The 24,364-nt window shown below is 42.4% G+C and overlaps 1 protein-coding gene across 1 annotated transcript; it reads right to left on the bottom strand.

Annotated features, from left to right (window-relative positions):
• Positions 1-1,359: 1,359 nt before the first annotated feature.
• LOC139545366 (arginine/serine-rich coiled-coil protein 2-like) lies at positions 1,360-19,996 on the bottom strand. Its single transcript, XM_071353066.1, has 11 exons — positions 19,897-19,996; positions 19,338-19,450; positions 11,980-12,136; positions 11,682-11,722; positions 6,787-6,956; positions 6,543-6,659; positions 6,240-6,362; positions 2,842-2,918; positions 2,481-2,749; positions 2,160-2,249; positions 1,360-2,064 (listed from the first exon to the last, which is right to left on the bottom strand). Exons 2-11 carry the CDS (start codon positions 19,341-19,343, stop codon positions 1,879-1,881), a joined length of 1,236 nt encoding a protein of 411 aa, XP_071209167.1. The 5' UTR covers positions 19,344-19,450; positions 19,897-19,996; the 3' UTR covers positions 1,360-1,878.
• Positions 19,997-24,364: the final 4,368 nt, after the last annotated feature.

The raw sequence follows: 24,364 nt of genomic DNA, 5'->3' as shown, positions 1-24,364 counted from the left end.
ATTATTCTACAATGTAGAAAATAGTAAAAATAAAGGAAAACCCTGGAATGAGTAGGGGTGTCCAAACTTCTGACTGTTACTGTAGCGTGTCAGTGATTGAGACTAATGTGTTTTATGTCCCCGGTAGCAGTCATGTAATGTGTTGTTAATTGACTTTGGGCCAGTTAGCCATTGCCAGATTATGCCCCCCAAAAATAAATAATTTTATCATTCATGTTCGAGTTTTCAAATCAAATCTTATTGGTCACATACATGTTTGGCAGACGTTATTGCGGGTGTAGCAAAATGCTTGTGCTTCTAGCTCCGACAGTGCAGCAAAATCTATCAAGTAATATCTAAGTTTCACAACATATACCCAAAATACACATAAAACTGATTGATTAATTCAGAGCGGCATTGGACTAAGATACAGTGGCGTAGTATAGAGTACAGTATATACATATGAGATGGGTGATGCAATATTTACAAACAATTAAAGTGACTAATATACCATAGAATAGAGTACAATTTACACATATGAGATGAGTAATGCAAGATACAAAGACAAAGTGGCTAGTGATTCCTAATCTATGTCTATAGGCAGCAGCCTCTGATGTGCTGGAGATGGCTGTTTAACAGTGGTGTAGTATTGAACACAATACAGTATATACATATGAAATGGGTGATACAATATGTAAACACAATTTAAAAGTGACTAAGATACCATAGAATAGTGTGGAGTGCATTTTATACATATGAGATGAGGAATGCTAGATACGGAACATTGGCTAGTGGCTAATGATCCATTTCTAAAAGTGGTGTGACCCAGGCGGTGATACAGCCCGTCAGGATGCTCTCAATTGTGCGTCTGTAAAAGTTTGTGAGGGTTTTCTTTAGCCTCCTGAAGTTGAAGAGGCATTGTTGCGCTTTCAACACCACGCTGTCTGTGTGGGTGGACCATTTCAGTTTGTCAGTGATGTGTACGCTGAGGAACTTGAAGCTTCCACCTCCTCCACTGTGGCCCCATCGATGTGGATAGGGAGGTTGCTCCCTCTGCTGTTTCCTGAAGTCCACAATCATCTCCTTTGTTTTGTTGACATTGAGTGAGAGGTTTTTTCCTGGCACCACTCCCAGAGCCCTCAGCCTACAGGGAGGCGTCTCATCATTGTTGGTAATCAAGCCTACTACTGTTGTGTCGTCTGCAAACTTGATGATTGAGTTGGAGGCGTGCTTGGCCATGCAGTCATGGGTACTTAGTCAATGCTGTATGCATCCTCTCTCAGCAAAAAGCCATTCGGAAATACGTGTTTGCTACACCCACAAAAAAATGTTGTAGCTGTGTATAAAGCATTCATGGCCAAAACAAACACCAAGCACCACTTCTCAACACAAAGGGACTTTTATTTAAAGGACATATGTAACACTATTGTTCACTCCTTCCATGAAACCATCGGATGCCTGCTAAACATCTTAGTAGTATGATCCACTCTTACATTTCCATTCAGTAGAAAGGAAACGGAAAGATGATATAACGGCTACATTTTGAGATTATGATCTGAAGCCATTTGTAAAGACTCCTGGTAAATATATGTAAACAGAATTATTTCACTTGATCTACCATAAAAAATGTATACAATTTGAGTAAAAAACAATATGCAATCACATTTCTAACAGAAGTCTAAATCTAGCCAGCATCACTCAAACTATTGCATCATTCTGAAAAGATGTCCAGATTTCTTAACACTCAGTATCTATTTACATGGGAATGTTCCAAGACGTGAGATTGTTTCTAAATAAATTACAGATCCAATGCAACAACATCCATGCAAGCTTGAGTGCTAGCTATGAGGAGAGACCTATGAGGAAGAAAGCAAGGGCAAGCCAGTGCATGGTTTGGCATTAGATCGCATCCATGCCCCGTGAGAATGAAGAGCCAAAGCCTAGTCCCATGCCTCTCTGAGTGTGGGTCTGGGACCTGGCCATCTCGTACTGAACGTCAAGGTTATGGAACATCTCCTCCTGCTGCTGCAGGGTCTTCAGGCCTTCATCGTTGAGTGGCTTTGAGGCCTCACCTTCCTCTTCCCCCTGACAGGACAGACATCTCAGTGTTAGAAATACAAGGCTCTGCGCAGCATGGTCCCCAATTAAATGAGAAAATAAAAGGACTCGGTTATACATACTTTGATGCCCATCAGTTTACGAAATTTAACATTTTGGTCCTTATTTCCAAAGTTCAGCTTCTCCCACAACTCAGCTGTCTGGGACTTGTCCTTCAAAACCAAACAATTTGAATGTATTAGTAATTTGCAACAATCGAGCCACCATGAGCAGAGTTGCATGTTTTTTTCGTAGCGTTTTCTTTTCATTAAGTCACTAGTTGTACATTCCGGACAGAACAAAGCACACTAACGATAATCGGCCCCATCAGATAATAAACAGCGTAGACTTATTGCACTACATTTTCTGTATTGCGTACAAGGGATTCAAAAATAAAATCTTACCCCTTCCTTCTTTCCCTGCCAGAGCTTCTTCCTTTTCTTCTCCTGTTCTGCAAACTTCAGGGGGTTGACAGCTGAGGGATTGTAATAGCTGGGCACAGCAATGCCAGTCTCTGCTAAGGTTTTGGCTTGTAGGGCTGCCATCTGCGCTGCCATGGCGATCTGCGGCGTGACCTGTGTCCCAGAGGCCAGGAGAGCTGCCACGTTGAGGACAGGGTGGGTAGCAGCTGCAGCAGCAACTACTACTGTGTCAGACGGCAGGGGGGCTGGCACTAAAAACAATACAAAAAAAAAAGGTTTGAGGTTAGTGATCAGTTTAACTCACTTTGAATTAGGTGCAATTGATAGCCGAGAAGTGTCTCACCTGCAGGTACCTCCTGATGCTGTTTCTCCAACATCTCCTTTTCTTTCTGCTCTTGCAGTTTCTTTGCCCTTTCCAACCTGGAGATATAGAGAAAAGACAGTGAAGGGTGTTCATATTTGTCAGCTAGGCTTTGGGAGCAGAATGATAGATTGTCCACTATCAAATAGAGATACTCAAGAAACAAATCATGAACCCCACAGTTCCTCTAAGGGTGTTTTCACATATAGTCCCCATTAAAAGAATCGATCTCAGTCCATACAAAAATGGTGTGGAAGAACTTGAATGACCTACACAGAGCCCTGACCATAACCCCAGTGAACACCTTTGGGGTGAATTGGAACGCCGACTGCGAGCCAGGCCTAATCGCCCAACATCAATGCCCGACCTCACTAATGCTCGTGGCTGAATGGAAGCAAGTCCCCGCAGCAATGTTCCAACATTGCTATGTTTAGAAAGGAACCAAGATCTTTTTCCAACAGTCACTCAATACACACTCAATACACTCAAGCCATTCAAATCAGAATGTGTTGTCGGACAGCTAAATATACCCACTTATATTTTGGAAGCTAATAGACTGCATTTAGTTAAAATATGAGACAATTGTAATTAGAAGATACTATTAACCCTGTCTAGAGTCTAAGCCGGGGGAGGGGGGAATTATTTTAAGACGGTCATACCAAGGAACATTTATCTATTTGATTTTACATTTTAAGACCCCTTAAAAAGGTACCAGGGGAAATTTTTTATATTGGATGAAACATTGAATTTGGCATTACTGCTATTAGCCAATAGAAACACACTGAATAACAGATTCACTACATGGAACAGTCAAAAAAGAATATCAAACGGAAGTTTGTTCCGAAGTGTCTGTCCTATATCTGAGATAAGAAAGCTCAGGAAACTTTTAATGACCTTTCTATTTTTTAACATGTATTTATCCCCTATTTTAGGGACTAAACTATCTCCACATAAGGTGCCTTCAGAAAGTATTCAGACCCCTTGACATTGTCCACATGTCGTTACGTTACAGCCTTACTCTAAAATAGTTACTTAAAAACTATTCCTCAGCAATCTACACACAATACCCCATAATGACAAACGTAAACAGGTTTTGACATTTTTGCAAATGTATAAGAGATACCTTATTTACATAAGTATTCAGAACCTTTGCTATGAGACTCGAAATTGAGCTCAGGTGCATCCTGTTTCCATTGATCATCCTTGAGATGTTTCTACAACTTGATTGGAGTCCACCTGTGGTAAATTCAATTGATTGGACATGATTTGGAAAAGCACACACACCTGTCTATATAAGGTTCCACAGTTGACAGTGCATGTCAGAGCAAAAACCAAGCCAAGAGGTCGAAGGAATTGTCTGTGCAGCTCCGAGACAGGATTGTGTCCAGGCACAGATCTGGGGAAGATTACCAAAAAATGTCTGCAGCATTGAAGGTCCCCAAGAACACAGTGGCCTCCATCATTCTGGGTCAGGGAGGTGACCAAGAACCCGATGGTTACTCTGACAGAGTTCCAGAGTTCCTCTGTGAAGATGGTTGTCCTTCTGGAAGGTTCTCCCATCTCTGCAGAACTCAACCAATCAGGCCTTTATGGTAGAGTGGCCAGAAGGAAGCCATTCCTCAGTAAAAGGCACATGAGAGCCAGCTTGGAGTTTGCCAAAAGGCACCTAAAGGACTTCCAGACCATGAGAACCCAGATTCTCTGGTCTGATGAAACCAAGATTGAACAAAGAGTTCTATCTCACGTCTGGAGGAAACCTGGCACCATGTCTATGGTGAAGCATGGTGGTGGCAGAATCATGCTGTGGGAATGTTTTTCAGCGGCAGGGACTGGGATACTAGTCAGGAACGAGGTAAAGATGAACGGAGCAGAGTACAGAGAGATCCTTGACGAAAACCTGCTCCAGAGCTCTCAGGACCTCAGACTGGGGCGAAGGTTCACCTTCCAAAAGGGCAACACAGGAGTGGCTTCAGGGACAAGTCTCTGAATGTCCTTGAATGGCCCAGCCAGAGTCCGGACTTAAATCTGATTGTAAATCACTGGAGAGTCCCATCCAACCAGACAGAGCTTGAGAGGATCTGCAGAGAAGAAAAGGAGAAAAATCGCCAAATACAGGTGTGCCAAGTTTGTAGTGTCATAACAAAAACGACTCAACACTGTAATTTCCTGCCAAAGGTGCCCGAACAAAGTACTGAGTAAAGGGTCTGAATATCTATGTAAACTGGTAACGGGGACCATCAGATCTTGTGAGTGTCCTAGAGCTAAACGGAGAACACCATTGTGTTCTTGAGTCTTGGCTGTCAGAGTGGTCATATTAGCAGATTAGTGTGTAGCCCAAACAGTTCGGATGCTACAGACAGAAATTGGCAGAGGAGGCTGTACTGACTTCAGACAAGTCCTGTGAGGGTTGTGGACATCCTAGAGCAAAATGAATGCCATCGTGTTCGTGAGAGTCATCTTTCAATAGAGTGGTCATAACCGTTCGGACGCTACAGACGTTTTTGTGACAAGACCGATTTGAGATGTCCTATGGTCTGACAAACACAGCTCTAGCTCTGCCACCTTTCACCGCAGATGCGGAAGGGCGATATCAGCGGTTGCGGTTGATTGAGACACAGACCATGCAAAAACACATCGCTCTAGCTTAAACAGACGGATTTTGATGGGGATTTTCTATTACGTTAATTTGATTTCCACGGGGTCGCGGAAGTTGTAGGCTAAGGGTTAACATGCAAATATTATTGGTGAGAGAATAAATAGCAAGAGAACAACTGCAGACTAAATAATGATGTTACCTAAATTGTTACTACTGCACCTTTAAGAGCTAGAATAGATTTGTGCCCTATGTTGCGATTCTCACGAAATATGTTGTCTTCTCACACTATTAAAACCCCACAATAAATAAACAGCTCTCTTAGCCTATAGATCACATATTGCAAACAAATAAACTGAACAAAAAATTCTAGACATTTTGGAATTTCTGTGCATCTTTGACAATCGCTAATCAATATCCAAAAACAGGACACTTTTTCCTGCGAAGCTGCACATCACCAGCTTTCTTTTCTGGCACCAATGTGAGGGTTTATGGCAGGGGAAACGGTGTTGCAGTAGTCTAGTGTGGTGCCGGAATACTGACAAGCGAACCTAGGGAGCTTTGTGTTCACAATGGAACCGGAACACGGAATTCAAACAAGCCGAACTCAGACCAACTCTCGAGATGGTCTCTGTTCGGTTTGAATCGGGGGGGGGGGGCTCTTTTGAGAGGTACGAGTTCCTTTGGGGTGATCACACTGCACAAAATATTAAGCAAAACCACACTGAGTTAACAAAAATTGTCTGAAAGGGACCAAGTGTGAAAACACCCTAAGATGCTGCGGTACCTTCTGGCCAGGGCCTCTTGTGCGTCCATGGCAGTGTTTCTGCCCCGGAAAGCCTGGGGGCTCACAGACCTGCTACGACTCTTCTCTTTTCTGTGCACTTTCTCATTCTTCTTCTTCCGCTCCCTAAAGAGACATTATAGCATTTCAAGATCCACAGAAAGATCTGCATTCAGTCACACACACAACACAATTTAAGAGACACATGGTGACTAACTGACGAAGAGTGGCAAATGTGAGGGACACAGGAGTGGTTACTAAAGACAAACACAGAAAATGGTAGGGAAAGAAGCAAGCGAAACGCACCTGCTTTTGCTCCTGCGGCGGTGTTTGGTCTTTGAGCCCGACCGGGACCTGGCCCTCTTCTTCTTCTCCCGCGGGGAACGCGATCTCAGTTTGTCCCGACTTCTGCTGCGATGGCGCCTAAAACCAGACAAAATGCAAGTTTTATTCTTATAAAAGAAAACATGCAACTCACTCTACCCAGTTTACTGTGACCAATCTCAATACATCAAGTCATCATGTAGCATCTCACTGAGCCTAGACCCACCTGTCGCATGAGTGTGACCTGGAGTGGCTCCGTCCCTTCTTGTCTTTGCGCCGGTGTCGCTCCTCCCCGTTCTCTGCAGAAAGTCTCTCCCTGCCCCTCTCAGTCTGCTCCGGCAGATCATCCTGCTTGCTGTGAGATTTTGATGGCTTCTCAGAGTCCCTCCTTTGTGCCTGTTTTAAGAAGAAGGTGTCTCTTTCAGGAAAATAGTGCAACAAAGAGTTAGTACAACTGTTTGATACAGAAGATACCAAAGCATGTTGAGAACTCATGCTCACTTCAGACATACATCCCCCTCATATTTAGAACGACTGAACACCAGAAACCAAACATTTCTTTACAACATGACCGACCATGACCGGATATGTCAGAAGGGTAAATAGCTTGACGGAGCTACACTGTCAGTCCACTTTTTAACTGCTTGTTTAAATGTTGTTTTTCCCCACTTTGTGAGTGCAACTTTTTTATTCATCTTATTTAACAAGTCAGTTAAGAACAAATTCTTATTTACAATGGCGGCCTACCCCAGCCAAACCATAACCCAGACGACGCTGGGCCAATTGTGCGCCACCCTATGGGACTCCCAATCACGGCCGGTTGTAATACAGCCTGGAATCGAACCAGGGTCTGTAGTGACACCTCTAGCACAGATGCAGTGCCTTAGACAGCTGGAGATAAATTTGATAATGAAATGCCCTCCAATGTACCAAGACACATACTCGAACTTGTAGCACGTAGGTTTTGTCAAATCTACCACCTACTCAAGTGCACCAAGTACAGTCACTTCTTAGTTTTGTTTCAATCATATTATGGAAGGCACAAATTAAACACCTTATATAGTACCCAAAACTCAATGTAGATTATCGTGGATCATCACCTCTGAGACAGCTTTAATACATACGTTTTAATTCAGCACTTTATTCCCTCCCCAATCTACAAGTGCATGCAGCCAGGAAGATTTCAATGGTGGGCTCAGAATGCATTTGGATTAATAAGGTTACAGCCAGCAGACTTCTTTGACTTGAGCTTGAATTGAACCCAGTAATAGGCAATTGAACCCAGGAAAAGGCTAATGTTAATTTCCTTTATTTGCAATTATTTTCTAGGAGGCAAGTATAAGTTTGAATGGCTGATAGTTACCTGTCCGAGTAGTAGGCATATAATTTTGCTATGTCAGCAGCGTCTTCAGTTCAGTGTCTCTTCGTGCTTTAGCACGCTGAGTATGATTTATTGTAGAAATGTTATCATGTGATCTACACACAGGATTTATTTAAAAAATAATCTCATATACAGTACCAGTCCAAAGTTTGGACACCTACTCATTCAAGGGTTTTTCTTTATTTGTACTATTGTCTACATTGTAGAATAATAGTAAAGACATCAAAACTATGAAATAACACATATGGAGTCATGTAGTAACCAAAAAAAGTAACCAAGTGTTAAACAATTCAAAATATATATTTGAGATTCTTCAAAGTAACCACCCTTTCCCTTGATGACAGCTTTGCACACTCTTGGCATTGTCTCAACCAGCTTCATTAGGTAGTCACCTGGAATGCATTTCAATTAACAGGTGTGCCTTGTTAAAAGTTAATTTGTAGAATCCCTTTCCTTCTTAATGCGTTTGAGCCAATCAGTTGTGTTGTGACAAGGTAGGGGGGTATACAGAAGATAGCCCTTATTGGTAAAAGACCAAGTCCATATTATGGCAAGAACAGCTCAAATAAGCAAAGAGAAACGACAGTCCATAATTTCTTTAACACATGAAGGTCAGTCAATCCGGAACATTTCAAGAACTTTTAAAGTTTCTTCAAGTGAAGTCGCAAAAAACATCAAGCGCTATGATGTAACTGGCTCATGAGGACCACCACAGGATTTTTATTTTAAAATGTAACCTTTACTTAACTAGGCAAGCCAGTTAAACTTCTTAGGGATAGCCCCCTTTTCCCAATTTTTTTGTGCCTAAAATGACATACCCAAATCTAACAGCCTGTTACTCAGGCCTTGAAGCAAGGATATGCATATTCTTGGTACCATTTGAAAGGAAACACTTTGAAGTTTGTGGAAATGTGAATTGAGCGTTGGAGAAAAACACAATAGATCTGGTAGAAGAAAATCCAACCATCTTTGAAATGCAACAGAAAGGTCCCAGTTCTAGCCATCACTCTGGTTGTAATTCCGATGGTGTCCACAAGATGGCAGCAGTGTATGTGCAAAGTTTTTTTTATTTTTTTTTATTTTTTTTATTAATTTTATCCCCTTTTTCTCCCCAATTTTTCGTGGTATCCAATCGCTAGTAATTACTATCTTGTCTCATCGCTACAACTCCCGTACGGGCTCGGGAGAGACGAAGGTCGAAAGTCATGCGTCCTCCGAAGCACAACCCAACCAAGCCGCACTGCTTCTTAACACAGCGCGCCTCCAACCCGGAAGCCAGCCGCACCAATGTGTCGGAGGAAACACCGTGCACCCGCCCCCCTCGGTTAGCGCGCACTGCGCCCGGCCCGCCACAGGAGTCGCTGGAGCGCGATGAGACAAGGATATCCCTACCGGCCAAACCCTCCCTAACCCGGACGACGCTAAGCCAATTGTGCGTCGCCCCACGGACCTCCCGGTCGCGGCCGGCTGCGACAGAGCCTGGGCGCGAACCCAGACTCTGGTGGCGCAGCATAGCACTGCGATGCAGTGCTCTAGACCACTGCGCCACCCGGGAGGCCCCCTATGTGCAAAGTTTGACGGATAACTTGAAGTATGAGCGAACTACATGACATTTAGTGTGCAGTCACCCAGGTACATTTGGGCAAATCGTGAGAGACATTTGTATTCATATTACATTTTTCTGCAAGAATATTGTCAAATCTGTATACTTGGACTGATTCAGCTTTTCCAGTATTAGTAGCCATATTATAAGTTCAACATTTGCAAAAGAACCAGTTTTCATAACTCTGAATATTCTTATAATTTTTGTCCAAAAAGAAAAGGCATGCTGTCGCACAAGGTTAGCAGCTACATTTTACGACAGACACAGGGTTCCCGCGAAGCCCAGCTCATTGGCTATCTAGCTAGCTTTGTATGACCCCAATTGATGCTTATTTGACAAAGTTAGAGTCGATCAAGTGAAGACCGCCCGCGTCATCGGCGTGCTATGAAGGCATCGCTCTCTGACCAAATACGGTGTCCTATAGAATTTTCTACACCCCTAATGACATAGTGAAGTCTGGTTACGTTCTAGGATCTCTGAGGAATACATACAAACGTGATCTGACTGGTTGAACCAACATTTAGGGTGATATTTTCAGATTCCTTTCTTTGAAAATTGAACGAGTGGAAATACAAAAATCGATCGTGCATGCTAGATGGACCTTTTTAAGGATATGAAAAAGGATTTTATTTAACAAAACGACACTTTGGATGATAAATCAGAGCAAGATTTCAGAATGTAAGTACACATTTCACCTTCAGAGGTGAATTTATCAAACTTATCACGGTGAAAAAAAAGTGTTTTGTTGTTAAGAGCTCTCCTCATACAATAGCATGGCATTTTTTCGCAGTAATAGCTACTGTAAATTGGACAGCGCAGTTATATTAACAAGAATTTAAGCTTTCAGCCAATATAAGACACTTATTTGTACCGACATTTGTTGTTTCGCTGCATGATTTACAACTGTCCCGTTGACGGGACGCCTATCCCTAAGAAGTGTTTAAGAACAAATTCTTATTTACAATGACGGTCTACCGGGGAACAGTGGGGTAACTGCCTTGTTCAGGGGCAGAATGACAGATTTTTACATCAGGGATTCGATCCAGTAACCTTCTGGTTACTGACCCAACGCTCTAACCACTAGGCTACCTGCCGCCCCAAAGGAAAGGAAGACCCAGTGTTACCTCTGCTGCAGAGGATAAGTTAATTAGAGTTAACTGCACCTCAGAATTCAGCCCAAATAAATGCTTCACAGAGTTCAAGTAACAAACACATCTCAACATCAACTTTTCAGAGAGCGCGTGAATCAGGCATTCATGATAAAATTGCTGCAAAGAAACCACTACTAAAGGACACCAATAATAAGAAGAGACTTGCTTGGGCCAGGAAACACAAACAATGGACATTAGACCGGTGGAAATCTGTCCTTTGGTCTGATTAATTCAAATTTGAAATGTTTGGTTCCAACCGCCGTGTCTTTGTGAGAAGCAGAGTAGGTGAACGGATGATCTCCGCATGTGTGAATGAGAGGGATGGAGTGCTGCATCAGATGACCTGGCCTCCACAATCACCCGACCTCTACCCAATTGAGATGGCTTGGGATGAGCTGGACCGCAGAGTGAAGGAAAAGCAGCCAACAAGTGCTCAGCATATTTGGGAACTCCTTCAAGACTATTGGAAAAGCATTCCAGGTGAAGCTGGTTGAGAAAATGCGAAGTGTGTGCAAAGCTGTCATCAAGGCAAAAGGTGGCTACTTTTAAGAATCTCAATTATATTTTGATTTGTTCAAAACTTTTTTGGTTACTACATGATTCCATGTGAAATGTCATAGTTTTGATGTCTTCACTATTATTCTACAATGTAGAAAATAATAAAATAAAAAAAACCTTGAATGAGTAGGTGTCCAAACGTTTGACTGGTACTGTATATATTCTTCACCATCTACTATGGCTACACTCAAGTGACCAAGGATAAGTTAATGAGACATATCAAAATAATTTTTTAAAAACATGTCAGTTTTTCCATTTAATAATTCCATTAAGTCTCTTAGTATGCTTTGATTCAGGTTTCATTGCCTACAGTGTTGTTTGGTACTTACCATGGTCAACAAAAAACAAAAAAGACACTATTGACATTCAAGATGGTGACAGTACTCCAGCCTACTTTTAGTTCACTAAAATTAACTAAGATTAGTTACCTCTTTGCTCCTGCTCCGACTTCGTCTGTGCTTTTTGTCACCTGTAAAAGTAAAACGATGAGAACAGTGACGAAATTCTACTGCACTATTAAATTAGGATTGACTCCGATGAGTCACCTGTAGTGCTTGACTATTTTGGACTGTTCTATCAACAAGGTACAGCTGCTCTAAGCTTATGTCAAATCCAAATAACATGACCAGTTTCTGGGATGTGACCTACCAAGTGAACATAACAAAAATGTATTACCAAAACTACAAACATCATTCCGAGTTATCAAATTTAGTGCATTTAACTCACTTGATTTGCGTTTCCGGTCCCTGGAGTGTGACCTTGATCGTGAAGGATGGTATTTGGAGCTTCTGGGGGATTTGGATGATTCCATAGTGTGTTTTCTTCTGTCCGTGTAAAGAGAGCCCATCAAGGGTAGCAGGTTGGTCGAGTCGGCATCACTTGCCTAAATTAAAGTAAACACACTGATCAACCTTACGGTTTATTTGTTCTTTAAGCAGCACTTCGGGAAGACAATGTTTCAGCACAAAACAGCATCCCAACCAGGACCAGTGGTGTAAAGTACATGAGTAAAAATGCACCGATATGACATTTTTGGCCAATACCAATATCCAATATATTCCTTGCCAAAAAAAACGATACCAGTAACCGAAATTCAAAGTTTTAGCAGCCTTTTAAGAATTCTAGTACAGTTAAATAGTTACACACAGCGGTCTAAGGCACTGCATCTCAGTGCAAGAGGCGTCACTACAGTCCCTGGTTCGAATCCAGGCTGTATCACATCTGGCAGTGATTGGGAGTCCCATTGGGCGGCACACAATTGGCCCAGCGTCGTCCGGGTCTGGCTGGGGTAGGTCGTCATTGTAAATAATAATTTGTTCTTAACTGTCTTGCCTAGTTAAAGGTTACACACACACACCACACTGACTAAAAAGTTATTTTGTTGGCATTTACACATGTCCCCATTACCAGTAAAACATAATCAAAACCCATTTATTTCACTTGCTGTGCTGTTTCGTTGTTCATTTGATCAGTCGTTTCATTCTCAACCAGGATTTCTATGGAACGCCGTTGGGTCTTTGCGTGTCAAAAAAGATACATGCCAAATAATTATCGACATAATCTGTTTCAGTAGCTATAGTTAGCTAGCTAACTATATAGCTAGGTGTCATCTTCTAAAATAACCCTACTTTATAAGACAGTTCTTATTTGATTAACTTCTTATGGATGGAGGCAGTATTGAGTAGCTTGGATGAATAAGATGCCCAGAGTAAACTGCCTGCTACTCAGTCCCAGAAGCTAAGATATGCATATTATTAGTAGATTTGGATAGAAAACACTCTAAAGTTTCTAAAACTGTTTGAATGATGTATGTGAGTATAACAGAACTCATATGGCAGGCAAAAACCTGAGAAAAAATCCAACCAGGAAGTGGGAAATCTGAGGTTTGTAGGTTTTCCTATCCAATATACAGTGTCTTTGGGGTCATATTGCACTTCCTACGGCTTCCACTAGATGTCAACAGTCTTTAAAACCTTGTTTGCTGCTTCTACTGTGAAAAATTAGTGAAGGAGAGCTCTTTGAGTCAGGTGTCTGGCATGAGCTGACCACGCGCTCTCCTGTGAGAGTGACCTGCGTTCCATCGCATTTCTAAAGACAAAGGAATTCTCCGGTTGAAACATTATTGAAGAGTTATGTTAAAAACATCCTAAAGATTGATTCTATACATCGTTTGACATGTTTCTACGAACTGCAATGGAATTTTTTGACTTTTCGTCTGACATGCGCGTCATCAATTTGGATTTTGGAACTAAACGCGCGAACAAAGGGAGGTATTTGGACAAATTGTGGGCGTTATCGAACAAAACAAACATTTATTGTGGAACTGGGATTCCTGGGAGTGCATTCTGATGAAGATCAAAGGTAAGTGAATATTTATAATACTATTTCTGACTTCTGTTGACTCCACAACATTGCGGATATCTGTATGGCTTGTTTGGGCTCTGAGCGCTATACTCAGATTATAGCACGGTGTGCTTTTTCGGTAAAGCTTTTTCAAAATCTGACACAGCGGTTGCATTAAGGAGAAGTTTATCTAAAGTTCCATGTATAATACTTGTATCTTTTATCAATGTTTATTATGAGTATTTCTGTAAATTGATGTGGCCCTCTGCTAAATCACCGGATGTTTGAGGCAAAACATTACTGAACATAACGCGCCAATGTAAACTGAGATTTTTGGATATAAATATGAACTTTATCAAACAAAACATACATGTATTGTGTAACACGAAGTCCTATGAGTGTCATCTGATGAAGATCATCAAAGGTTAATGATTAATTTTATCTCTATTTCTGCTTTTTGTGACTCCTCTCTTTGGCTGGAAAAATGGCTGTGTTTTTCTGTGACTAGGTACTGACCTAACAATCGTTTGGTGTGCTTCGTCGTAAAGCCTTTTTGAAAATCGGACACTGTGGCTGGATTTACAACAAGTTTATCTTTAAAATGGTGTAAAATACTTGTATGTTTGAGACATTTTAATTATGAGATTTCTGTTGTTTGAATTTGGCGCCCTGCAGTTTCACTGGCTGTTGTCATATCGATCCCGTTAACGGGATCTCAGCCATAAGAAGTTTTAATGGTGGTTGGACCCATCTATGTGAAGCTATCCACAATAAGGATAAGGCAAAACAGTGGAATTTGTGGTTAGCCTTCAAAATAAATGGCATAATTCTACTATTTGTATTCATTTGCATCACTGTCAATGACATACTTTTATTTTGAAGGCTAACCGCAAATTCCACTATTGTGCCTAATCCTCATTGTGGCTAGCTTCACAACACATAACCCGGTCCGGTCGAGACTCACTAGCCAGATGAAGCCAGCTGGCTGCTTATAACATTAGCTTGGGCAACAGGGTTAGGTAGCTGGCTAGCTATTTATTTTCATGAACTGAAGATCAATTTCAAAAGGCGAACAACAATACTTACAACCTTGCTAAGAATAATGAAAATGATTGCAGTTTCTATGGTCATTGTTTTCAGGCTGGTTGTATTGGTGATAGCTAGGTACCAAGCTAAAGCTAGCTACCCCCAGAAGTTGCGGTCGAACAACTGATGCTTTATTACCAACGCGGTATTGTAAACACATCGTTCGTTGCCGGTGCTTGCTTGTTTGCTGACTTTATTGTAAAGCTTTGACAGTGCTACTGTATCTTTTTATACACGCAAAGACCCAAACGGCGTTCCCTAGTATGTATGTCGTGAAGCTAATAGCAGTGACGCTATTACTGTGTAACTCCGGTAGGGCAACATCTGAAAAATAGCGCACTTGGCAGTGTGTACCGGTGCTCGACCGGTCGGCGAAAGCCAACATCACCCACGACGGAGAACGGTTGATTGTCAAGGACAATGAATTCCATTATCTTGGCTATAATGGACTTCGCCTTTGAGTTGTCTTTGAATTTTCTTACTCTTCCAAATGACTGCTCGATCCACACAGCAGACATTGTGTGGGCTAGGTCAGGAATACTGTGTTGCACCTGTAGCGCAAAATTTTACATGCCGTTATTACATCATGTACATACGTTATATAGGTATGCATGGTAGCTTGACATCGGTTTTTAACATCGGCCGATACCGCTGTTGGCATTTTTAGCTAATATCGGCCGATTCCGATATGTTCGCTGATATATCATGCATCCCTACTTTAAAGTACTACTTAAGTCGTTTTTTGGGGTAGCTGTACTTTACTATTTATATTTGACAACTTTTACTAAACTACATTCCTAAAGAAAATTATTTACTTTTTACTTCATACATTTTTCCTGACACAAAAGTACTTGTTACATTTTGAATGCTTAGCAGGACAGAAAGTGGTCCAATTCACACACTTATGAAGAGAAAATCCCTGGTCATCTCTACTGCCTCTGATCTGGCGGACTCACTAAACACAAATGCTTTGCTTGTAAATAATGTTGGAGTGTTGGAGTGTGACCCTGGCTGTATGTAAAAATTTAAAAAATTGTGCCGTCTTGTTTGCTTAATAAGGATTTTTTAAATTATTTGTACTTTTACTTTTAAAACTTAAATATATTTGAACTACATTTACTATTGATACTTAAGTATATTTAAAAATCAAATACTTTTAGTCAAGTGGTATTTTACTGGGTGACCTTCACTTGAGTAATTTTCTATTAAGGTATCTTTACTTTTACTCAAGTATGAGAATTGAGTACTTTTTCCACCACTGACCGGCACCACTACGTTCTAGGGAAGATGAACGATGACTCAACCGGCTGTGTTATCCCACTGAGCTAAAGACATTAATTCAGAGGGCAAACACTAGTTTTCAGGTCTCAGGCAAGGTTACTCATCAGTCACATCAACTGGGCCCTTACAGACTTTGATTTGCTTCAGATTGCCCAACATAAAATGCTGGTCGTAGCTATATCGCTAACGTTAGCTAATTGTCTCCAAAGTTACCAACCCTCCTCCTGGACAGCTACTGGGTATGCAGGCGTTTGCGCTAAGTCAACCAAACCAACACCTATTAAAGTACCCGATGGGCATTTAGTTAGATACAAATGGAGGCTGCAAGTGGCAAATCAACATAATTGCTAACGTTAGCTAGCTAAGTTAACTACGGGTGTTTTTACAGTCAGTCCTCTTTAAAATAATCGATCTCAGTCCTCTTTAAAATAATCGATCTCAGTCCTCTTTAAAGTGAACTCCGGGGTAAAAAAAAAAAGCTAAAGAACTCTGTTCTCTTTGTATTCACACTGCCCTTGAATTTGAATGAGGACTCAACTCTTTTGCCAGTTCACTTCACCTATTTCTTGGTCCGAGTCCTCTTTGCATTCACATTGCTATTAGAAAGGAACCAAGATGTTTTTCCAATATTCACTCAATGTAGTGCCCTGACCAGTGAACACCTTTGGGATGAATTGGAACGCCGACTGCGAGCCAGGCCTAATTGCCCAACATCAATGCCCGACCTCACTAATGCTAGTGGCTGAATGGAAGCAAATCCCCGCAGCAATATTCCAACATATAGTGGAAAGCCTTCCCAGAAGAGTGGAGGCTGTTATAGAAGCAAAGGTAGGACCAACTCCATATTAATGCCCATGATTTTGGAATTAGCTTTTCGACAAGCAGGTGTTCACATACTTTTGGTAATGTAGTGTGCCTACTTACATTTTGGAAGCTAATAGATTGCATTTAGTTAAATGGTGAGACAATTGTAATCAGAAGATACTAATAAAATGAAATATTATTAGTAACAATAAATTGCAGAAGAATAACTGCAGATTAAATCATGCTGTAATTTTAAATTGAACACCCAATGTAGGCTACGGCCCTTTTGACTCTGTCAATCACCGTATTCTTATCGGCAGACTCAATAGCCTTGGTTTTTCTAATGACTGCCTCGCCTGGTTCACCAACTACTTCGCAGACAGAGTTCAGTGTGTCAAATCGGAGGGCATGTTGTCCGGACCTCTGGCAGTCTCTATGGGGGTACCACAGGGTTCAATTCTCAGGCCGACTCTTTTCTCTGTAGATATCAATGATGTCACTCTTGCTGCGGGCGATTCCCTGATCCACCTCTATGCAGACGACACCATTCTGTATACTTCTGGCCCTTCCTTGGACACTGTGCTAACTAACCTCCAAACGAGCTTCAATGCCATACAACTCTCCTTCCGTGGCCTCCAACTGCTCTTAAACGCTAGTAAAACCAAATGCATGCTTTTCAACCGTTCGCTGCCCGCACCCCCGACTAGCACCACCACCCTGGACGGTTCCGACCTAGAATATGTGGACAACTATAAATACCTAGGTGTCTGGTTAGACTGTAAACTCTCCTTCCAGACTCATATTAAACATCTCCAATCCAAAATCGGCTTTCTATTTCGCAACAAAGCCTCCTTCACTCATGCCGCCAAACTTACCCTAGTAAAACTGACTATCCTACCGATCCTCGACTTCGGCGATGTCATCTACAAAATAGCTTCCAATACTCTACTCAGCAAACTGGATGCAGTCTATCACAGGGCCAACCATTTTGTTACCAAAGCCCCTTATGCCACCCACCACTGCGACCTGTATGCTCTAGTCAGCTGGCCCGCGCTACATATTCGTCGCCCGACCCACTGGCTCCAGGTCATCTATAAAAGTCTATGCTAGGTAAAGCTCCGCCTTATCTCATTTCACAATAACAACACCCACCCGTAGCACAAGTTCTAGCAGGTACTGATCATCCCCAAAGCCAACACCTCATTTGGCCTGCTTTCCTTCCAGTTCTCTGCTGCCAGTGACTGGAACGAACTGCAAAAATTGCTGAAGTTGGAGACTTATTTCCCTCAACAACTTTAAACATCAGCTATTTGAGCAGCTAACCGATCGCTGCAGTCCATCTGTAAATAGCCCACCCAATCTACCTACCTCATCCCCATACTGTTTTTATTTTCTTTCCTGCTCTTTTGCACACCAGTATCTCTACTTGCACATCATCATCTGCTCATTTATCACTCCAGTGTTAATCTGCTAAATTGTAATTATTCGCTCCTATGGCCTATTTATTGCCTACCTCCTCATGCCTTTTGCACACACTGTATATAGACTTTATTTTTTTCTACTGTGTCATTGACTTGTTTGTTATTGGCTTGTTTATTGTTTACTCCTTGTGTAACACTGCTTTGCTTTATCTTGGCCAGGTCGCAGTTGTAAATGAGGACTAGCCTACCTGGTTAAATAAAAAAATAAAAAGAGCTAGAATAGATTTTGTACCCTGTTGCGATTCATAAAATACGTCTCCTATTCAAACCCCACAATCAAATAAACATTTTACGAAGCTCTCAGCCTTTAGATCACAAAATTGCAAACAAATAATCTGAACTAAAAACTCGACACATTTTGTAATTGCTATGCATCCTACCTTTTTGGGGGAATTGCTGACAATCCCTAAAAAATATCCAAAACAACACACGTTTTTTCCGCGACCCTGCACATCATAATTGTCTCTCTTTTTTAGCACCAATGTGAGGGGCTATGGCAGGGGAAACGGTGTTGCAGTAATCTAGTGTGTGGTGCGGGAATAATGACAAGCGAATCTAGGGCGTTGAGTGTTTACATTACCCTAAAAAAAGGGAACCGAACCTAACTCAGATCACCTCTCGAAATGGTTTCAGATCGGTTCGGGACTCGAGGGGTCTGAGTTCATTTGGAGTGTTTTCACTGCACAAACAATTAAGAGAACCGCACTGAGTTCACAAAAATTGGCTGAAAGGGACTGAGTGTAAGAACACCCACAAACGTTTGCTACCTAACGACGTTGCTAGTTTGCAAAAGACTCCTGCAACTCAAGGTACATAGTTAACTAGCGAACGTTAAATGATATACCTAGTTAGGTAACTAGTTAACACTAACATAATCCGATAAAGTAGAATTTCCATATATTTCCAAAATCAACAAGACAAAGCTACCAACTACTACAGCAACTAGCTACTGACGTTAACTCGCTAGGTTGTCGACATGGCTGCCACGGCAAAGACGCCATCTTGATTAAACAAAACATCTTTAAAATAGAAACAGCTTGCATAAATGATTATATGAACTCGATGGTAATGTATTTGGTGAACACTTACCGCCATGAGTCACTTGAAGAACCCCCGTAAAAAATAAATGTGAGTTGTTCTTTCTGTGCTGTCGTTGAGCTTCGTTCGGTGTTCCAGCAAATTCCTCCCACTTCCAGGCCGTTCTGTTACAACAGAGAGCGGAAGTGGCGGAGTAAGAGGTTTTACTCCGATCACAATTTGTCCACGACAATAAACCCATGAAGTGAGTAATTTTTGTATGGTGGTCAATGAGAGTGTCGAATTTGGTCAACAAACAATAATTGCACATTTTCTGGATGAATCTTATTTGATAGAATATACGTTTCGTAATGGTTAGTTTGTTACGAATGCACAGATATAAGTGGACGCACTTGGAAAAACTACTTTATATTGGAGTTAATTAGGTCAACACCAGCAAGGCCTGGGGCCCTGACAGTATTCCAAGGCGCAATCTCAGCACATGTGCAGATCAGCTGGCAGGCATATTCTTGGTAATTTTCAACCTCTCTGTAATCCCCACATATTTTATGATGACCACAATCATTCCTGCTCTCCACACGGCCCTCACCCACCCAGATAAAAGGAATACCTATGTGAGAATGCTGTTCATCACCATTATCCCCTCCAAGCTCGTCACCAAGCTTAAGACTCTGGGTCTGAACACCTCCCTCTGCAACTGAATCCTGGACTTCCTGACGATCTGACTCCAGGTGGTGAGGGTAGGCAACATCACCTCCACCACGCTGACCTTTAACATAGGGTCCCCACCGGGGTGTGTTCTTAGTCCCCTCCTGTACTCCCTGTTCACCCACGACCGTGTGGCCACACATGACTCCACCACCATTATCAAGTTTGCTAACGACAAAATGGTGGTAGGCTTGATCACCGGCGATGATGAGTCAGCCTACAGCGAGGAGGTCAGTGACCTGGCAGTGTGGTGCCGGAGCAACAATCTCTCCCTCAACATCAGCAAGACCAAGGAGTTTATTGTGTGTGGTGGGGTGGGGTGGGGTGGGGTGGGGGGGGGGGGGGGGGGTCGAGCATGCCCCATCCACATCAACAGGGCGGCAGTTGAGCAGATAGACAGCTTCAAGTTCCTCGGTGACCAAATCACTAAAGATGATCCAAACACACACGCACAGTCGTGAAGAAGGTGCGACAGTGACTCTTCCCTCTCAGGAGGTTGACAAAGTTGGGCATGGGCTCTTAAATCCTGAAAAGGTTCTATAGCTGTACCATTGACAGCATATTGACTGGCTGCATTACTGCTTGGTATGGCAATAGCACCACCCTCGATCACATGGTGCTACAAAGGGTTTTGCGGATAGCCCAGTACATCACTGGGGCCGAGCACCCTGCCATCCAGGACCTCTATATCAGGCGGTGTGAAAAGAAGGCCCAGAAAATCGTCAAAGACTCCAACTACCCAAGTCATAGACTATTTTCTCTGCTGCCACACAGCAAGAGGTACCGGTGCATCAAGTCTGAAACCAACAGGCTCTTGAACAGCTTCTATCCCCAAGCAATATGACTGATAAATAACTAACAAAATAGATACACGGACTGTTTACCCTGTATCTTTATTGATCTTTTATTTCAATATTTGCACTGTCTCTATGCACTGTCACTCCAACACACACACAAACACCCACTCCATTGTTTGTTTACTCACACATAATATGCACATACAGTGCATTTGGAAAGTATTCAGACCCCTTGACTTTTTCCACATTTTGTTACATTACAGCCTTATTCTAAAATTGATTAAATAAAAACAATTCCTCATCAATTTACACACAATATCCTATAATGACAAAGCGAAAACAGGTTTTTAGAAATTGTACCAAATGTATAAAAAACAACAGAAATACCTTATTTACTTAACTATTAAGACCCTTTGCTATTGTAACAGTTTTGCTTCCGCCCCTCTCCTCGCCTCTACCTGGGCTCGAACCAGGGACCCTCTGCACACATCGACAACAGCCACCCTCGAAGCATCATTACCCATCGTCCCAAAAAAAGCCGCGGCTCTTGCAGAGCAAGGGGATCAACTACTTCAAGGTCTCAGAGCGAGTGACGTTACCGATTGAAACGCTATTAGCACTCACCCCGCAAACCATTTCACACCGGTTACACTATGAGACTCGAAATTGAGCTCAGGTGCATCCTGTTCCCATTGATCATCCTTGAGATGTTTCTACAACTTTATTGGAGTCCACTTGTGGTAAATTCAATTGATTGGACATGATTTGGAAAAGCACACACCTGTCTATATAAAAGGTCCCACAGTTGACAGTGGATGTCAGAGCAAAAACCAAGCCATGAGGTCGAAGGAATTGTCCGTAGAGCTCCGAGACAGGATTGTGTCGAGGTACAGATCTGGGGAAGGGTACCAAAAAATGTCTGCAGCATTGAAGGTCCCCAATAATAAAGTGGCCTCCATCATTCCTTAATGGAAGAAGTTTGGAACCACCAAGACTCTTCCTAGAGCTGGCCACCCGGCAAAATTGAGCAATCGGTTGAGAAGGGCCTTGGTCAGGGAGGTGACTAAGAACCCAACGGTCACTCTGACAGAGCTCCAGAGTTCCTCTGTGGAGATGGGAGAACCTTCCAGAAGGACAACCAGAAGGACAACCATCTCTGCAGCACTCCACCAATCAGGCCTTTATGGTAGTGGCCAGACGGAAGCGATTCCTCAGTAAAAGGCACATGACAGCCCGCTTGGAGTTTGCCAAAAGGCACCTAAAGGACTCTCATACCATGAGAAAACAGATTCTGTGGTCTGATGAAACCAAGATTGAAATCTTTGGCCTGAATTCCAAGTGTCACGTCTGGAGGAAACGTGGCACCATCTCTACGGTGAAGCATGGTGGTGGCAGCATTATGCTGTGGGGATGTTTTTCAGCGGCAGGGACTGTGACACTAATCAGGTTCGAGGGAAAGATGTACGGAGCAAAGTACAGAAGGATCTGCTCCAGAGTGCTCAGGACCTCATACTGTGGCGAAGGTTCACCTTCCAACAGGACAACAACCCTAAGCACACAAGCCAAGACAACGCAGGAGTGGTTTTGGGACAAGTCTCTGAATGTCCTTGAGTGGCCCAGCCCGATCGAACATTTCTAGAGAGACAAGTCTCTGAAAATAGCTGTTCAGTGACGCATCCCATTCATCCTGACAGAGCTTGAGAGGATCTGCAGAGAAGAATGGGGGGAACTCCCCAAATACAGGTGTGCCAAGCTTGTAGTGTCATACCCAAGAAGACTCAAAGCTGTAACCACTGCCAAAGGTGCTTCAACAAAGTATTGAGTAAAGGGTCTGAATACTTATGTAAATGTGATATTTCTGTTTTTTTTAATACATTCAATGGGTCTGAATACTTTCCAAATGCACTTTACATTTATACTGACTCTATACACCTGCACACCCACTCACATGCAAGCTGCTGCTACACTGTTTATCTTATATCCTGTTGCTTATGTAACGGATGTGAAATGGCTAGCTAGTTAGCGGGTACGCGCTAGTAGCATTTCAATCAGTTACGTCACTTGCTCTGAAACCAATATGTAGTGTTGCCCCTTGCTCTGCAAGGGCCGCGGCTTTTGTGGAGCGATGGGTAACGACGCTTCGTGGGTGACTGTTGTTGATGTGTGCAGAGGGTCCCTGGTTCGCGCCCGTGTCGGGGCGAGGGGACGACGTAAAGTTATACTGTTACATTGGTGCCGTGACCCGGATCACTGGTTGCTGCGGAAAAGGAGGAGGTTGAAAGGGGGTGAGTGTAACGGATGTGAAATGGCTAGCTAGTTAGCGGGTACGCGCTAGTAGCATTTCAATCAGTTACGTCACTTGCTCTGAAACCAATATGTAGTGTTGCCCCTTGCTCTGCAAGGGCCGCGGCTTTTGTGGAGCGATGGGTAACGACGCTTCGTGGGTGACTGTTGTTGATGTGTGCAGAGGGTCCCTGGTTCGCGCCCGTGTCGGGGCGAGGGGACGACGTAAAGTTATACTGTTACACTTAGTCCCCTTATCCCTATACATATCTACCACCATCATTCCAGTATCCTTGCACATGTAAATATGGTATTGGAACCGACTTTTAAAATATTTTCTGTATATAGTAGACTTACTTACTTTATTGTGTATTTAATATTTCCTATTTTTATTTATCGTGTGTTTTATTCTAATAATACATTGTTATTATTCCATTGTTGGGTTTTGAGTTTGCAAGAAAGGCATTTCATTCTACTTGTGCATGTGACATTAAAACTTAACTTTTGTTGTGCTTGTTATCGTATAGATACAGTAGAGGACTCATCGCTATAGACACAGTAGGTATTAGAACGTCACGACCCTGTAGGCCTGTGGGGAAACAAACAACCTGTGGTTACCTCATTGGCTCACAGCAAAAACGTGACATTTTTCAAACAATTTTCTTGTCTGCTTGTTTTAGTCAATTATAAAACTACATTTAAGAAATGTCTAAAGATTACTTTTCAACATTGCCTGCTCCCTATCGTTCGCACAACTTAGAAAAACTACATTTTAGGGCTTCACTCATGCCCTTTTTCATTACAATGCTAGCAAACACTGAGTGAGTGCTAGGTATCCACCGACCAGAACATTAAGGGTGTGTTCATAAATTGCCTCCAGTGTCAGAGATCGCTCTGGCCCTAAATTCAGAGTAGGGTTAATCCGAACTTTCTGACCTCAAAGGAACTCAAGCTAACTGGCTAAAATTGGCTAGCTTGCTAGAGCGCAGAATAACTAATGACTTTACGAACTCGCAACACCTGTTGTATATGACCGGCGTCAGTAAAGTCGGATTTTAAAAATAATTTTTTGCCAGCTGCACAATTACAGTCACCAATGCTCAATATATGAAAACAGCCTAACCAGCTCTACTAGGGCAAGTAAATTGGTCAGAGTGAGGTGTTCTCTAATGTGTGTCTGGTAGTAGCTAGCAAGCTAGCCAACTTTAGCAAGTTAGCTTGATTGTGATGTGAGGACGGAACGCTCGGATCAACCATACTTCTCTGTCAGTGTCCAGTGTGAGCTTGGAA

This window comes from Salvelinus alpinus, chromosome 19 (genome assembly GCF_045679555.1).
Source record: "Salvelinus alpinus chromosome 19, SLU_Salpinus.1, whole genome shotgun sequence".
Classification (NCBI taxonomy): Eukaryota; Metazoa; Chordata; class Actinopteri; order Salmoniformes; family Salmonidae; genus Salvelinus; species Salvelinus alpinus.
Note: the sequence above shows the minus strand (reverse complement) of the source record. Positions and strands in the feature narration are given on the sequence as shown.

Excerpts from the sequence above, each read along its gene's own strand:
- LOC139545366 (XM_071353066.1), bottom strand. Across the intron at positions 2,919-6,239 it reads CAAGAGGCCCTGGCCAGAAG|GTTGGAAAGGGCAAAGAAAC; the intron begins GTACCGCAGCAT and ends CTATATCTCCAG. Across the intron at positions 2,250-2,480 it reads GGCAGGGAAAGAAGGAAGGG|GACAAGTCCCAGACAGCTGA; the intron begins GTAAGATTTTAT and ends TTGGTTTTGAAG.